At 37.1% G+C, this 18,658-nt stretch overlaps 1 protein-coding gene across 2 annotated transcripts; it reads right to left on the minus strand.

Annotated features, from left to right (window-relative positions):
• Positions 1-112: 112 nt before the first annotated feature.
• On the minus strand, positions 113-17,989 carry MS3_00002385 (uncharacterized protein). Of its 2 annotated transcripts, XM_051209958.1 has the most exons (8): positions 17,878-17,989; positions 17,761-17,839; positions 17,633-17,727; positions 12,482-12,641; positions 9,742-9,843; positions 8,435-8,684; positions 6,703-6,794; positions 113-3,178 (listed from the first exon to the last, which is right to left on the minus strand). In XM_051209958.1, the coding sequence occupies exons 1-8, from the start codon at positions 17,952-17,954 to the stop codon at positions 3,131-3,133; spliced, it is 903 nt and encodes a 300-aa protein (XP_051075443.1). In that variant the 5' UTR covers positions 17,955-17,989; the 3' UTR covers positions 113-3,130. The 2 variants fall into 2 exon arrangements, with proteins under 2 accessions (XP_051075443.1, XP_051075444.1); XM_051209959.1 differs by lacking the exon at positions 12,482-12,641 and having other exon boundaries at positions 113-6,794.
• Positions 17,990-18,658: the final 669 nt, after the last annotated feature.

Raw genomic sequence — 18,658 nt, forward strand, 5'->3', positions numbered from 1 at the left:
TCAACAAAAAATTCCGAAGGACAATGGAAGATGTGAGAACCAGAAGAGGTGCTGACGTAGCTTCAGATCACCACCTAGTTGTAGCCAATTTAAAACTGAAGCTAAAAAAGAACTGGACAAGTGGACAAACAGCACTACAAAGGTTCAATACAGCCTTCCTTCGAGATACTGACAAACTCAGTGAATTCAAGATAGCTCTCAACAACAGGTTCCAAGCCTTACAAGATCTACTGAAGGAAGAAGAAACTAGTATGGAGGACAACTGGAAAGGCATCAAGGAAGCATTAACTTCAACGTGTCAAGAGGTTCTGGGTCTAAAGAAATACCATCATAAGGAATGGATCTCTACAGAAACACTGGACAAGATCAAAGAAAGGAAGAACAAGAAGGCAGTAATTAACAACAGCCGAACACGAGCATAGAAAGTCCAAGCACAAGCTGAATACATAGAAGCAAACAAACAAGTGAAGAGGAGCATCAGAGCCGACAAGAAGAAATACGTGGAAGAATTAGCAACGACGGTGGAAAAAGCTACAAGGGAAGGAAATATGAAACAACTTTACGATACAACGAAGAAACTAGCAGGGAAATACAGTAAACCAGAGAGACCGGTCAAGGACAAAGAAGGCAGGCCAATCACTGAAATTCAACAACAGCGGAACAGATGGGTAGAATACTTCGAGGAACTCCTGAATAGGCCGGCTCCAATGAATCCACCGGACATCGAAGCAGCACACACAGATCTACCTATAGATGTCAATCCACCAACGACGGAAGAGATCAGGATGACCATCAGACAAATCAAGAACGGGAAAGCAGCAGGACCCGACAACATACCAGCTGAAGCACTGAAGTCAGACATCGAAGTAACTGCAAGCATGCTTCACCTTCTGTTCAAAAAGATTTGGGAGGAGGAACAAGTGCCGATGGACTGGAAAGAAGGACACCTCGTCAAGATTCCAAAGAAAGGAGATCTGAGCAAATGTGAAAACTACAGAGGCATTACACTACTGTCAATACCAGGGAAAGTCTTCAACAGAGTGTTGCTGAACCGGATGAAGGATGCAGTAGACGCCCAACTTCGAGATCAACAAGCTGGATTCCGTAAGGATCGGTCGTGCACAGACCAAATTATGACACTACGGATCATCGTCGAACAATCAGTTGAGTGGAACTCATCACTATACATCAACTTCATTGATTATGAAAAGGCATTCGACAGTGTAGATAGGAGGACATTATGGAAACTTCTTCGACACTACGGAGTTCCTAAGAAGATTGTCAACATTATCCGGAACTCATACGACGGACTACAGTGCAAACTCGTGCATGGAGGACAGCTGACAGATGCATTTTAAGTAAGGACCGGAGTCAGACAAGGCTGTTTACTCTCTCCCTTCCTCTTTCTTCTGGTGGTCGACTGGATTATGAAGACCTCGACATCTGAAGGAAAACATGGAATACAATGGACAACTCAGAATCAATTAGACGATTTGGACTTCGCAGACGACCTAGCCCTCCTATCACGTACACACGAACAGATGCAGATGAAGACAGCCAGTGTAGCAGCAGTCTCTGCATCAGTAGGCCTCAGCATACACAAAGGGAAAACCAAGGTCCTCAAATTCAAAGCGGAAAACAGCAATCCAATCACTCTTGATGTCGAAACTGGAAGATGTAGAATCCTTCACATACTTGGGAAGCATCATCGATGAACAAGGAGGTTCAGATGCAGACGTAAAGGCGAGGATTGGAAAAGCAAGGACAGCATTCCTACAGTTGGAGAACATATGGAACTCAAAACAACTTTCAACCAATATCAAAGTGAGAATCTTCAATACGAACGTCAAGGCAGTTCTACTGTATGGAGCTGAAACTTGGAGAACTACAACAACCACAATCAAGAAAGTACAAGTATTTATAAATAGCTGTCTACTCAAGATACTCAACATCCATTGGCCGGATACCATCAGCAACAGCCTTCTGTGGGAGAGAACTAACCAACTTCCAGCTGAAAAAGAAATTAGGAAAAGACGATGGAAATGGATAGGACATACATTACTCAAATCGTCAAACTGCATCACGAGGCAAGCCCTAACTTGGAATCCTCAAGGGAAGCGCAAAAGAGGAAGGCCAGAGAACACATTGCGTCGGATAATAGAAGCAGATATGAAAAAGATGAATTACAACTGGACGGAGCTAGAAAGGATTGCCCAGGACAGGGTTGGATGGAGAATGCTGGTGAGCGGCCTATGCTCCTTCACGATTAGTAACAGGCGTAAGTAAGTAAGTAAGTAAAAAGAAATGACAACCAACGTCCCTTATAGATTTGAACAAAGGCAAAGCAAAAAGAAAACAAGCGAAATACGGTAAAATCAATTTATTTTCGACTGCATACAACCATATTTGTATGACGTAATAGATATTGATGATTGAAATAATAGAACGACAATGATTGTCAATATTTTATACACATATAAGCAGAGATGAATGGTGGATAAAAGTGAAATCTTAGGGTCATGCATTTCATCCTGTTTTAAACTCATCAGTTGGATGTGCTTGCACCCTAGAGTTGATATTTACTCAGGGACTCGAACCTAGTACCATTCGTTTCGAATGTCATTGAATTATTCATTTAGCTACAGATGTATATCCATCTGATAAGACACAAATAGGAAGAAATGAGCGTCTTTAGGATTTTGTTGTTAACCACTATCCATCTCTGTACATATATATACGAATAAGCAAATGTGAGTTCATTTGAAGATAAATATCGAAAACATGTAAATGATTAATGATTGTATGATTCAAATATGGTTGTAAAGAGCTGAATAAAAAGTATGAAATAAAATGAATTTATATCATCCTGTCCCAATTACTGTAGTTGTTCTGGTTTTATTCTTGCATTTGTAATGCATCTAAACCTCCATCTTATCTCTCTTTTTTTAAAAGAAAATATATAATGAAATATAAATATCCAAGTAATCTGTATGATGAACTCATCTACGAATTGAATAGGTAGGTAGTATAATGATAATGATGACGATGATGATGACTTACACAAATTGTTCATTCTATTTATAAGGTAAAGTACAATACAGTGACCATTATCGATATTAGAACATTTCAACTAAAATTTACGTATCTGTTCAGGTTTTCTGATGTATTTGCCTTTTTCCTGGAAAAGAAATTCATAGAATTAGAACGATGGAATTAATATGACAATTATGATCCCTGTTGTTAGATTAATTAGTGATAAACAAGCTGAAGAAAAATTTTTTATGGAGTTTTGTCAGCACAAACTTCAGGTAGAAGTCTACCTGTCCACGATCAAACCATCTAGTTCATCTACCTGAGCTATAAATCTTCTCCATCATCTAAAAAACTGAAGGAATATATTATTCACTAATAGTTAGTGTTGAACAATCTAATCTCTAAGTAAATTAGTAATTTCCTAATGTAATTGTCATTTTTACTGATTCATTTTATTTGATTGTCAGTTGCAGAAAAAAACTAATCGCAATGATTTTTCCCATCAAACAATTAAGTAAACGCTGAACAGTAATCTGATAATCAACATCTCAAACAAACATTTTAACTGATATTTATTAAAATTCGTAACAATGTGAATTTTCTCGTCGTTCATATTCAGGGCTGATTTTTTTATTTATATGTATGGCATATGGGCCCCCAATCGCCCTGTTACATCCGAAGGTAGGGAGAGTCCACATGGCCACACGTATACAACCACTGCCGAGGAAGTCCTACTCTCTACCTTCTCGCGGCATTACTGTTGTTTACGAAATTGAGAGGACAAAAAGCGGATGTCCGGCGCTTTAACCGGGTTGGTGGGCACGGAGGGTTCACCTAATGGAGTTAGAAAACCTTGATTCCAAACCAATTGTGTATATCGGCCCCAGAATCCTGGGGTAAGAAATGGCGTATGAGCCAATTACTGGTCACCGGCTACCATGAGACTGCATCTCCTTACGTTGCTCCACTGCCTTGTGGATCAGACTTTAATGGCCTGGAATCTGACACCAGTGAGATAGTATGAATGATTGTTATTGAGATACACATACCTTCAATCCTCGTATATAGTCATCAACTTAAGTCGCGTTAGTCAATAACGGAATTAAATAAGTCAAATACGTGAATCAATTTCGAATACGTACATTTCATACAATCTTTGATCCAGACAAAATATCGGAGAAGCGAAGCGAAATGATGCGCAGTGAAGAAGGCATGTGAGCCAACTCCAGTTAGTCAAGCGTTAATCACTACTTATAGTCACACAAAAATAGGCTACAGACATTTGATGCATAGGATAAGAGGTTTACACACATACGGTCATATAAAAACAGTCAATGTTGATAAGCAAATAATCAACAAGGTCAAAATGTGACTCAAGAAGGATGAATAGACTGGCCTGTCCGAAATCTAGGGTAAGATATGTGGGCTTAACATAATAACCGACACTACAAGACCATTAGGTCGAAGGTTCCGAGTGTGGCGGCCTAAGAGAACCACCTGCTTCGGTCTGGGCACTCAGGCAGTATCACAGTCCACACTCAAATCAAGTGATTTGTGTGGCACATATGTATTCGGTACCCCTTTGTACCAATATTTATGTGGTCAACTAAAGTAATAAGTAAATAATAGCATATGGGCACTTTGAGAGAATGAATTGATTTTACCTGTAATTAAACGTTTATGATACTTTTTGCACAGTAGGATTCAGGACACATGTTTCGGTTTGTTTAGTACCGGTTAGCTGAATGTACTTTAATTCCAGACTGACATTCCAATCCGCTGTTGATATTCAGAACCGAACTTGACCATTTTTGCTTGTATAAATGGGTCATAGAACAGCTTTGATCTGTTAAGCAACTACTTAGCAAAATTGTAGTCTACCGAGTGTATCAACCACTTCACTTACCTTGGAAGTCTCATCAGTTTTGGAACGTTGGTGTCTGACAAAATCTTAGCAAGGATTCAGAAAGCTCTCTTGGCCTTGGCCTACTTATGTCACTTGCGCTGAAAGAGAGTTGTCCGTTCATTAATCAAAGGGGGAGTATTCAGCACGACAGTCCACCATCTATAACTCTGGTTGTGTAAATCACCTATAAAGGTAAAGGACTTGCGTATATTGCAGGATGATCATAAATATCTTCGATGCATTTCTTACCTACTGTGCAACGAACGAATGGGGATTGTCGAGGCTAAGAGTAAGATATAAGGTGAAAATAACAAATCCTCTGGTGAGGTAGTAAACCTTCATCGATTGGGGTGGTTAGAATATACATCACATTTCTCCAACTGCCGTTTGCCTTGACGCGTGGTGTATAGTCTTCCTTTTATCATTGCTTCTACATCATTCCGGTCTTATTTTTTAGCCTTTATCTCATCGTGAGAATCAGGAATGGAAGCATAATAAGCCCATTACATTTTTTAGTACCCACCCGCTGTAAGTTTGACAGTTAATCCACTATGTAAACGTACGTGTGAGTCTGAGTGAACGAATGTCTGCACTGCAATCTCTATCTATCCTTCTATTGGTTGTAAACACAGACAATCAATAAATTACCCGCAATTGATTAAATTCATAAAATACATATAGATATTTCGACTTGTAGCTTACACACTCACTTCCCAGTGTGCTTTTCCTCTTGCGTGCTCGCGGATTCTTTTATTTATTAACAATACACTCTTCCAATAACTGGTGTTATAGCTTTTGAATAAACTCATAGCACTACTTGGGAAATTGGCCTGCCTAAATACTCAGCTAACGAGATTTCATCTGTTGGAGTCAAATGGGGAGGAATTAACCTCTACGGGAGCTTCTATAAACGTACATTCATGCTAAGGCTTTAGTTTGATTGGACTATAGAATCGCACTACAGAATAAACTGATGATTTGCACAGATATTTACTTTGCAATTCGGATTGAAAGTTCATTTAATCATCCATGATTCATAATGATTTGTTAACAATTACAGTGATAGTTAAAGTTGTGAAATACTTATACAACAGACATATATAATCACTATTGAGCCTAGTACAAATGTGCAAGCACAAGTTGTTACACCTGATTAACGAAACGAAATGAGAGTAACAAAAGATATCGGGATGATGTAGTAGCAATGATAAAAAGAAACACTATGGTTTAGGAAGACAGAGTGAAAAGTTATGTATGAAGGGATACTGGCGTTCTAGATCGAGAGGGCGATAGAGAGTGAATGTATTTAGTTTACTGACCGATTTTTACTCATCACCCGAAATCTCCAACCACTGATCGTGTTTATCATCTGGACCCTAACCAAGAAGTCTATACCTGTCAAAATTGACTCAGGCTGACAGTCAGCGACTTCATGCACTCATGCGACGCTTTGGTTTCCCCTTCTCTAATTTTCCTTAGTCTAATTTTGCGCTAACTAAGCGTCGCTCCTTGAGATAGGCAGTGGCTAGGTATTCGTAAAATATGTCAATAAAGATTTACAACCTCATTAACCGATCTGATACCTATGTCAAGTAGCCTACAGCTAGCTTCAACATGTTATTCGGTCGTTCCGAGAAAAATATTTGGAGGTCAACTGGAAAAAATTATCGATCGGGATGATTATTTTCTCGGCATGCGATATTATTATAGGCAAAAATGTGTATTTAAACTCGTATTTCTACATAACTAGCAGATAGACTTACTCTTTCTTGATAACGACGTTCATAATAATCTAATTCTGATTCTCCTGGACGACGCATCTGTGACTCAACTTCATGACGTTCACGTTCAGCGCCTATAATTTAATAATGCAAAATGACTATATCACTAGTAGTCAAAATGATAAAACCTTTAAAATAATCATCATCAACCTTTTATTGCGTGTATCATTGCAAAATACCATTTAATAAGAGTTTTCTCAACTAAGCGATAACAGAATACATTTGGTGACCAACATGCATGTTCGATGTTTACTGTACTCCAATAAGTGATAGTTATAAGCTACCGAGAAGAAATCTTGGACTCAAAAATATTTTATTGATTGAAACTCATCAACAAAGAATACAGATTGAATAGCTAACTATCAGCATACCCATGTTGTGGCAATGATTGGTAGTAGTTCGAATTTCATGGAAGGCATCAGTCCTATCAAGATTATAAACACATCTTGTTAATGTATACCAATCACAGGTTGAAATCATGAGTCAATTGAAGCTAGACCACCATGGAAAACCTGGAAGCACTGTGAAATTTCTAAAAATCTCCACAAAACCCATTCTGATAATAATCATCTGCTCACTAGTGACTGACTTCAGGAGATACTCCTGGAGTTCTAGTGAGAGGCCGTTACCAGTGGAGTTCAACCAGATGTGTTGTGAGATATCAGCCCACTGAAGACAATGGTGTACGGTGGCGCAACTTCGTGGATTGGTTGAAGTTAGACATCAACACCGTTTGATGCCGGCCGGCTCAGTGGTCTAGTTTGTTAAGCTCCTGGCGCGAGACTGATGGGCCCTGGGTTCGAATCTCGCAGGGGGCGGGATCGTAGGTGCGCACTGCTGAGGAGCCCCATACTAGGACGAAACGGCCGTCTAGTGCCTCCACGTTTTCCATGGTGGTCTAGCTTCAATTGACTCATGATTTCAACCTGTGAAATTTCTAGAAATCTCCACAAAATCCATTCTGGTATACCAATTAGGACAAAAGCTATATCTATAACATCCTATCGATTGCCTTCACCTACCTAAGCCCTAAGAAAAGTGCATTACAGTGTTACACCACTTAGGCTAGATAACACATTACAACTTCATGGATGAAATTTTTATTGGGATTGAAGATTGAATAATATACTGTTGATTATTATTCAATGATTAGTCAGTGCATACTCCGAAATACTAATATCGTTTCTTTATTATTCATTGCCTAGCTTTCAACGTTTGTTCTATTGTACTTTTCTGTAATACATATTTTACTCACAAACACAAAACTTAAAAGATGATTGTGTTCTAAGATCAGAATTCCTGATAATCATTAAGGTTCTTAAAATCATCAGTTCAAAATGGTGATTTTGCAGGCCGATATTCCTATAGAACATTGTATTTGATTCTCACTCAATAATTTAAAATCAATGATAGTCACACGTCATTATGCTTGTTTGTTCGAAAATAATTGGCTTTAACTCTAAAATAACTAAACATATATCCTCTTGTTTGTCTACTACATTTCATTGTTTATAGTACAGCCATCCTCTAAATATAAGTTATTCGATATATTGATTTTAAAAAAGTGACTTGGTTAGGGGTTATGACAAGAACCTGAACATTGGTGATCAAAACGGTATTGGATTTCATAGTCAATTTGGTCGAATAATCCAATTGGTTTGATGTGAGTGAATAAAATATACTTTATCTTGAAAAAAAAACACAACTAAATTACCGTTCGTATCATTAACTGTCAACTCGTAATTAAAAACTCCTTGTGCATGACTACGGAGAAATGGATTATCTACAGATGTAATTGACTTATTCATTTCTTCCTCTGATAATAATTTGCCTGCACCGCTTGTATCCATACGTGTTATACCAGGTGCAAGTGAACTAAATCCAGTTAGTCCACCCATAGCTTGATATGGTGAAGTCTGACCTATTGGTTTACCTCTATTATGACGTTCTTCGGCAGTTTCCATCTGGTTATAAAAAGTAAGACATAAGGAAATATTTTAGACGGTTAATTAAACTATTGGGAATGATTTGAAATATTAGATCTAAATGTACATTTGCTTATCAGTTCAATAAATATGCGAACTGAGGTTATACAAACCTCATTTTCCGGAATTTAGGATATATATATGCATGTACTTACCTATCCAGTGCTTAAAGAAGTTTTCTGAATGTCGTCCGCCATTTTTGTGCATGTTAGAATTCACGTGCAAAACACACTTAAAACTTCAATGATACTTATATCTTACAGATCTGGATGTGTCTCTTGGGACTGTACTAGAGACAGATTGAGTTCTTAAGATTGTTGAGCATTTTTGGTTCTTCTTCATCTTGCATCAGACTGATATTAAATTAAAGTGTTTGAATGTAAAGTGATCAGTGAAAGTATAAGAGTATTCAAGAGTCTTGTATAATATCGATTACTACCTCAACATACAACAAGGAGATGCTCTTTATGTAATGACAGCGCTCAACAGAATGATATCACTTGTATCGAAGTTAGTTTTAAATCAGGGATTGTTACATTTCAGCGTACAGTATTTTTGTGTATGGATGACTGAAGTTAGAGATGTAGAACTTGTGAACTCCAAATGGTAATGATAACTGCACGGGTATAACAAAATACCATACTCATCATCGTTTTCTTGAGAGCCGTTTGGAATTACTGGATTCTGCAATAGTTAGGCCTATTAAATGTTCAGTATTTTATTTACTAGAGCACCAAATTTGAGAGCATTTAACATTCACCATTATATCTATAATCCTGATGAAGCTTTGATGATCTATATCTATTTCATAAACGAATCAAAAGCGATAAGGATCAAAATTTTCCAACTAATTTGATGTGTCAGTAAATTATTTGTTCACTTCCCCATAACGCTTAACTCTAACTGAATCGGTATAAATTCAACACACCTACATTGTTATTATCGGTCACAAATGAAGTTGAAATTCTTGTCTTATTTATAGGTGTCAAAATAGAAACGCTAAGCAATATTAAACTGGATTAAAATTCAAACTCACAATCATTTCATGTTTATGTAACTCGATACCACAGTCACATCGCATACTTGTTCTGAAACCATTACAACTGCAATCGGATTTTGAACAAAAATAAGGTGTTACCTAAAATTAAATAGAAAATAACTCTACACAATATTCTGAAAGAGTAGCTTAACTGAACCACAAAATGATCTTAAAACAATTAATACTTATTTTAAGATTCATATTCAGCTCACTTTATGCTAAAATGAGATCTTTAGACCCAGTAAGAAGCTATCAGTGAAAATACAAGGGGAAATCCTACAACTTCCGAAATTGTTCTCAATATCTCGGTATTGGATCCGAAAATGTGACCTTGAGGGTATGGAAGCTGAAATTGTCGTGTATGAAAGGAAATTCAAATAGATGATAACTAAGTGCATGCATTAGTTTTTACAGACAATCAAGATCTAGCTTCAACTGACTCACGATTTCAACCGGTGAAATCAAGATCTATAATCTTAACTTTCTATCTTACGTTTGAGTCTCATTTCAATCCACTCTAAGTGGCCATATAGTATTTTCGATACACATAGAAGACAAGTTTGGCTAGATAATTACGAATTTGCATACGTTTTAAAAGTATAATTTAAAATTTTATTGTTTATGATATTCTATAGTGTGCTACATATAGATCCTCCATAGATTTATATGTTTGAAGATAGTTTTTTAGTTTACTCTAGCAATTTTTGACGTTTGATTCTGTTTTATTATTATAATACAGGGATCAACTACAAACTGACAAAATTAAAACCAACTATCATAAAAGCGTAACAAAATAGTGAAGTTGATGGGGTTTTGTTCTCTGAGCTGGATGATTTGGTCGTGGGGCTTTCATCGTTTTTCTGAACGACATCATCAGCACAAAGTTCGGGTAGAAGTGAAGTGTTCGAATTTCTCCATATGCGTTTCACAGCTTGTTCTGTACACTTCGACGTTGATTGGTTCTTATTGACCTTAAATTTGTCATTGTTTACTTCTTTCTATCTGAAGTTTGTGCTGATGATGTCGTTCAGAAGAATGATGAAAGCTCCACGACCAAACCATCTAGCTCAGAGAACAAAACTCCATCAAATTCATCCACCTGAGCTACAAATCTTCACCATCTCAAAATAGTGAAGTAGAAATTATCTCATTAAGTCTACTTACGTATGGAAGTGTAATGACGATTACGAAACTATTATGATTCTTTGAAATAATAAGTGTTTACAATATCTGTTATGGGTCTATGCTCCTTACACTTTTCTTTTTTGATATTACTAATGATATGGTAAATTCAACACCAAGGATAATATATTTTGTAGTCTTTATAATTGATCAGTTTCAAAAGGATACATAATTTGTATGCCTAAATAAAGACCACTTCATTATATTGTTTTTAATTGCTGAGTAATATATGAAAAAATTATAACAGGTTATTATTTCGCCAGAAGCAATTTTTGGAAGGATAAATAACCTCATAAGACTAGGTAATATGTTGCTGAATACGTAAAGTAGATCATCACAGAAAATTTTGAACAGAATAATAGAAATCCTTGAAATAAGAGTTAAGTTAGTATTGTTAGGTCAGTGGACTCGTAAATCAAATAGATGTTGATTTTAGTTACATCACTGATGTCTTCGATATGGTAATAAAATATTTCTTAACAGAAACATAGCTATCATAGTTTAAATCACGAACTGATCTTAATTAGAACACCTTTGTAAACCATAAAGCTCTGGACAACTGTTTCATTTTAGTATGGGACTCCTCAGCAGTGAGAGCCCACAATTCTGCCTCAGAGAATTGAACTGACAATCTTCAGTATCACACGCGAACGCTTAATTTCTAGACAATTAAGCCACTGTTCAACGGCAAAAGGTGGACGCAATAATCAATCATTTTTTCAATATCGATTTTCCACTACATAAATTTCCACTTTAAAACACCATTGTTTTTAGTTGATTTACCCTTATGGTTACCGTAATTATCAATAAATAGATCGGTGGAATCATATTTTGCACAAATCGGTGATAATAATCTGCCATAATAATATTCGTTAAAGCTTCAATAAACAATAATTGATCACTTTTTGATCAAGGCCTATCTCTATGTGATAAATGTAGTCAAATTAGAGATTGATATAATTCTGGTTAACATTAGTCAAACACTAAACATCATTTCAAATAACATCATCAGTCTTTAAAATAACCCTGTATAACGAGAAACAATGCATTTGTAGAGTCTCAGCGAATGAATTTTACAAATACATTCTTTCTCTTTAATGTCTCACATTAGCTCGGCGCCCAAACACTGCGGAATTATTCGATCGAATTTAGACGAACGTTCTTATTTATTAACCCTGCATAACTTTTAATTAAAACGTTTGTACTATTTGTTTGCACACAAATACCACACACAGGATGCTTATATTATTTAAAAAATATGTATTCCGCAAATCATTAAGCTCTTAAAAGAGTTACTCAGTATTTACAATATTTTATCCTGCTTATATAGAAACAACGCATCAATTAATCATTTTTGCTTAGGAGATGAGATCGTCCCTTTTGTAAACATAATGTCAGACACAAAAACATTTGTACTCTTAAGCCATTTTTTCTATGTTTTGTGCTCTCAAATAACGAGGAATGCTCTAATGGTCTGCAGATTCTCTGGAAAGATGTTTAGAATTATTTATTGCTGGCTTACTATTTATAACTAATAAAAGTATGTAAAACTGACCACACTGTGATCGGTCGCATAATGTTTACAATGACATCGTGCAATTTGGCTCCCGAATTTCGGCATCACATGAAAACTCAAACATCTGCAATGTTTACATGGTAACTGTATAGGACGTTTTGTAGGTATTGTCTCGAAATCTGTCTTATGTTGTATAAGCCTAGCAAAAAAGGGAGAAGAAGAATGGATACAAAGTTCACGACATAAACTGGGTCAAACTGTATGCATTTATGATACGACCCGTAGTTCACAAAACAAATGTAGAGAAAAACAATTAACCCAGTGGTGTGCGTTTTAAAAAGAGCAGTGATCTCGTACTTTTTGCAAACTAACTTTGCTTTTGTGTATTTATTGCATTCAAAGCATACTTGGTTGACTTTAACTTGAATGATCGCGGTTGGGGTTTGGAAATGTTTTCAAATCCGTTTTGTGTTAGATGATTCTCACGCTAATGATTAGCTTACGTGTTTCTGTCAATTTTCCCCCGTAGATCTGTTTACAATCGTTGACTATACTTATAAATAAGGAAAGCTGAATTGTTTCGTCCTTGCAAATGAAGAAATGCAATATGGTGAATGTAGTAAGTGGTTCCACATGTAAAACCCCCGAAGCCTAACTACCATTCATTCTGCATGTTTTGCTCTTCGAGTAAGACATCACTGATCCAGGAGGCGATGGGCCTTCTGGCGCAGGACAGCAAGAAAGCTTCTGGTGGCTGCACTGATATTATTAGTACTGATAGCAAAGAAATTTTCAGTGTATTCTGTGCTGTTACTGGACAAACCCAAAGCCCGGATGAAAAACATGAAAAAGCCAAGTCTCTTTAGAAACAAAGGATGAAATACCACTGGATATTGTTGGTCACCATTCTACAGTAGTACCTAAGAATTCAGATAAAACCGTCACCGTCTCAAGTAGTTTTGATGTGGCTGTCTTGAGTGATGCGGAGCGGAAGATAGTGCAGAAGCGTAGAAGAGAAAGAAAATAGTTACAAACAAAGCCCGTTTGAATGACAAGTCTTTGATAGACTCACTCTGGGTCATAGAAGACACTGCAGAAGTCCCAAAGTAAGACTGGACTTAATCCTAGCGTGGCTGGAGAAAGCCTAGTCTCATCAAATATTATTGTAGGTAATTTTTGAGAAGCAGACGACCCTGATTTAAAAACTAGACACGCGTATGATTTGGAAAAGGTCTGAGCATTTATTCATAGCATCTTACCGGATAACACCGCAGATGATATAAAAAAACTGATAATTGGCAAGAGGACCAACAAAAATGTTGAACCCTGATCATATAGACTCCTTAAGGTAATCCTGGGGTTGGGAAAACAACGAAATCTTTTGTTAACTAGTACTCAAAGTCACGATAACACCTAAGTTCAAGTAAAATTTGACATGTCTCTAGGAGATAGAGTAAAAATAAAGGTGGCACTGTCTGAACTAGAAACGCGTAGACAAAATGGCGAAAAGATCTCCGCCTAATGTGTTTTTGAGTATTCAGGTCTTGTAAGCGAATTCTTTTAGATTTTGTGTGGATAGATCGTTAGTTTTAGGAGCTTCATATGAAGATTCTCATGGTCTAAGAAGTCGATTCCATGAACTAGGAGTATTAGTGGACAAATTAAAGACACTCATTGTAGCTGTAACCGAAACTTGGTTAGTCCATAACGTTGACGTCACTTCAGAATTGTCGGGAAACAACTACCTAAGAAGTGACAGAAATAGATACAGGAAAATGATGGGATTCTTATATACAGAGCTAATCATATAAACATTTGTTCGTTCGTCTGTGAATTACATGATAGTGGGACTTGTGAAGTTACTAGCTCTGAACTCACTCTTGAAGGTTGTACATTTATATTTGGTGTAATATACCGTAGCTCAATCTGCTTAGTTGATGACTTTATCTCAGAGCACATTCAGTTATAGAGTAGAATAACGGATGCCTGATATTACATTTTAGTGCCCCCGATATTAGTTGGACAGAGATTGCCACTGTAGGATTTGAAAACTCTTTTGGTAGTAGGCTCCTGATGACGGTAATGGAGCATGCTTTAGTATAGCACGTATCGAAATCCACACAGTTTGGTCCAAACCAAGAATCTCCTTTTTTAGACTTAGTGATCACTTATGCGACTGAGGATCCTACCTACCTTAATATTCCATTACCATTAGCTAATAAGAATCATGCTGTTTTATCATTTATATTTGGGGCTTGTAACAGGAGATGAATGAATTAGACCCCATCCAAATCTGTGGGGATCAAACAATAATAGCTGTACAAGAATGTGCTACAACGACAAACTGGTCAATAAATACTAGCTCATCAATTGAAGAAGCATGGTCTTTATTCAAAGGTACACTTAGCTTAGTTCCGTTTCCATTTATACTGTGCTTAGTATCACGTAGACCACATAACTTTCCATCATGGATAAATAAAAAGATCAAGAAACTTCTTAGACGTAGGGCAAAGCATTGGAATATATTAGTCTCTACATGCTCTGAACATTACAGATCCACATATTGTAAGACTGGGAAAGTGTGCAAAGAGTTGATAAGTAAAACTAGATTCTCAGATGAAAAACAATGGGTTAGGGATTGCGAAAGTGGTCTGAAAAGGTTGTTCTCGTATATAAAGAGGTTAGCTCAGAGGACTGATAAGTTCCTACCACTTCCAATACTACAAAGTCCGTTGATTTTGGTGAGAAATAATGTTGCAAATACTGAATATTTATCAGAATGTTTTAGTAAAGTGTTTTCTACAGACGACGACGAAAGATCAGCAGTTAATTATAATAATGGAGGCATGTCAACGAATCCTCTGCTTATTAAGAAAGGAACTGTCTTAAGACTACTTCATATCTCAAACCAGATAAGTCCTGATGATATTCATCCGAGGATTGTGAAAGCTCTGGAGACTGTAATTGCTGAACCTCTTGCAATACTGTTTGATATGTCTTTGAGGCATTGTAAACTGCCAAGGGACTAGAAAGATACAATAATCAGTTCAGTGTATAAGGCTTGGAGCAAGGACCTAGTCGGTAACTACCGATCCATTAGTCTAACCAGTCTATTTGTAAAACTGGTGGAGAGAATCGTTTGGATGGCCATTTTAAACTATGTGGAGGGACATGATATTCTATCCAGGGAACAACATGTTTTAGGAGAGGCCTGTCATAGTTGACAAATCTGCTCGTTAAAAGAGAAGATTGAGTTGCACCAAAAGGTAGTGATATTCCAGTAGATGTAATTCCCATGGATCCAAGTAAAGCTTTTAACAAGGTCTGTAAACCGGGTCTTAAATTAAAACTACGGTTTAGGATTTCTTACGAAATCATAAACTGAATAAATAACTTTCTTAGTGATAAGAAACGGCGAGTAAGGGCAAGTGGAGCTCTCTCAACATGTGAAACTGTGGGAAATGGAGCTGTCCAAGGTAAAATTTTCGACCCTCTTATTTTTCTACTTTATGTAAATTTCTTACCAATTATAGCAAATTCACCTGTTCTACTCTTTGACTATGACGAAAAGATTTGTAGACCTACAAACAGTTTGTTAGATAGAATATTACGAGATGATTTAAATTCATTGGCTGCATGAATGGACAGGCGGTCATTAGAAGTAAATTTTAACAAGTCTAGTGATGCAAATAAATAATTGTGACGATTTATCTCACTACACAATATGAGGATTAGTGTTGCCTAAAGTAGTGGACTATAAAGATTTAGGAGTCATAAGAAGCCACGAACTTAGAACGGAAAGTAACTGAAAGACTATCGTTGTCAAAAGCCTCAGGATCTTAAGGGCTATTCATAGGTCATTTGATTACTTGGACGAAGAAATGTTCAGGGTATTACACCCAATTTTCGTGAGGCTGCTTGTGGAATATGAGATTAAAGAGTGAGGCGAATATGCTAAAATGTGTTCAACAACGAAGGACCGAAATGGTGAAAGATCTCGTTGACCTATCTTGTGAAGGAAAACTGGGACGCTTTGACTTTTTTCCGTTATCTTACCACAGACTACGGGTTGATCTAATATTGGCTTATCGTATACTGAACGAAGACCTTGGCACTACTGTCATATCTTCTCCTTCCATCTAAGATTAATCATTTGCGAAGACATTCTATGAATGTTCAAGAAAACCGATATAAAATACTTTACTTCTGGAGTCCGTCTCTCGCACCAAGTAGTGGATTACTGGAATTATCTACCAGAATGCGTAATACACACTCAAAAAGAGACTGGAACTACACAGTGTTACAAACTTCAAGGACTGATATGGGCCAGTTGACCTCTATCCTTACTATTGAAAATTGAAGTGTTGGATTTCGAAGAGAAGGTTGGCGGAAGTTTGACGGAAGAACTTTCCATATAATCTTCAATAGTTTTATCCGTCCCCATTTAGAGTACGGAAACATAGTATTTCCCTCCTCACTCCAAAAGGATAAGGACACCCTGGAGCGTATTCAACGGCGAGCCACGAAATCAGTTCGAGGACTCAAATCTAAACCTTATGAAGAGCTTCTCCATTCACTTAACCTTTACCCATTAGAGAATAGACGTCTTAGAGGTGACCTTCTGATGGCTTACAGTATCCTTAACACTTCTGGACATCCTCTCAAACACCTACTTAAGCTTAGTTCCAACACTAACCTAAGGGGTAACACCCAGAAACTGGAAACACAACATAGCAAGACGGAATGTAGACACAACTTCTACTCCTTAAGAGTTGTCAAATGCTGGAATTCGCTGCCAGCCGAGCTAGTCGAAGCGACTTCCCAGGAGTCCTTTAAGAGGCAACTTGATCTATTCTTAAGGACCAAGGACAGCATCACACTATGATTTACCAATTTCTTTTCCTCTTTTATTGTTAACATACCTAGGTTCCTGCCTGGAGGACTTGATGATCCCTTGCTACTAGACACGGAAGCCTGTTAAGCGAAAGCTTCTTCTATTCCGTCCACAACCATTTGAATTTGGCTGATCTGGTATTCAGTCGTTCCGCCTAATAAAACTTAGCAGTGGAGTTTATGAAGTGACAATAAGAGCTGTGAGGCTTTATCTAACAGAAACAGTGAATGCAATTGTAATAAAATAAAAACAAGCAGGTTAAACCAAACCTGTTTAAAAGTTTTATGATACTTTACCGGTGTTGGCAGAAACATTCACTTTGTGGACCAGCAAGTATGCAATCTACTCCATTTGGATTTGTCCAAGACACAAAAATTCTGTTTTGACTTCTCTTAGCTTAATATAATTAATTAGTTTTGCATACCAATTGTAAGTATTTGTTCTTGTAAGCTTCATATTGCTTGGGTGTGAAAAGTTTTCCATTGTCATCATCGCCCACAATTCTGCTGTAGATTATAAATGACATCTTATGGTAAGCTACCGTCTATACTCTTCGTATGCATCAATAGATTTAAGATCTTCGCTACTAATTTTAATGGAACTTCCCCCAAAATTCATGTTTGTCTCATATTATCATCATAACAACTAATATTGGTTGGCCGATAAAAACAAATCTGTGAAACTATGTCCATGTGGTGTATTAACATAATTGTTTGATTCATTGATTTTATTATATTGGTATCAGAAAACTAAAAGTGATCTCCAGAGGCGCTTGCTCAGATTAGTCCAATGGTTCTGAACAGAGTAGAGGAAGCTTTCACTGACGGGCGTCCTTATTTAGGAGCGGTAGGTTGACGATGCCACCAAGCAGGAACCTATATATATTTAACGATAAAATAAAGGAAACATTGGTGAAATATAGTGAGGTGCTGTCCTTAGTCCTTAAGAGTATGTAGCATGATCACTTTTCTCCAAGGGAGTCATGATTGAGAGGTTGTCAGTTAGAAATTTTATGTTTGTAAGTATGCAGTCTAAGTATTATGGCGTCTGGATATTTCTCCATCGAGCTGCCAACTTCACGGCAGTCGACCGCAGTCTTACGATCTTGACTCACTCTCACTCCAAGATCCTTGTGAGACCGGGCCACGGACACAGGCACTTCCCCTATGCTGTACCCATTTGACTTTGTATCCTCAATGTGCAAGTAGATACACTTTGCCGTAATTGGGTTGGAATCCAATGCTGTGTTCTTGTTGTGTAATCTATGTCCGAGAACAGTCATTCCGGCTACTTCATTACAAATTGGGTCTTTGATATTCAGC

This window comes from Schistosoma haematobium, chromosome 1, assembly GCF_000699445.3.
Source record: "Schistosoma haematobium chromosome 1, whole genome shotgun sequence".
In the NCBI taxonomy this organism is placed as follows: Eukaryota; Metazoa; Platyhelminthes; class Trematoda; order Strigeidida; family Schistosomatidae; genus Schistosoma; species Schistosoma haematobium.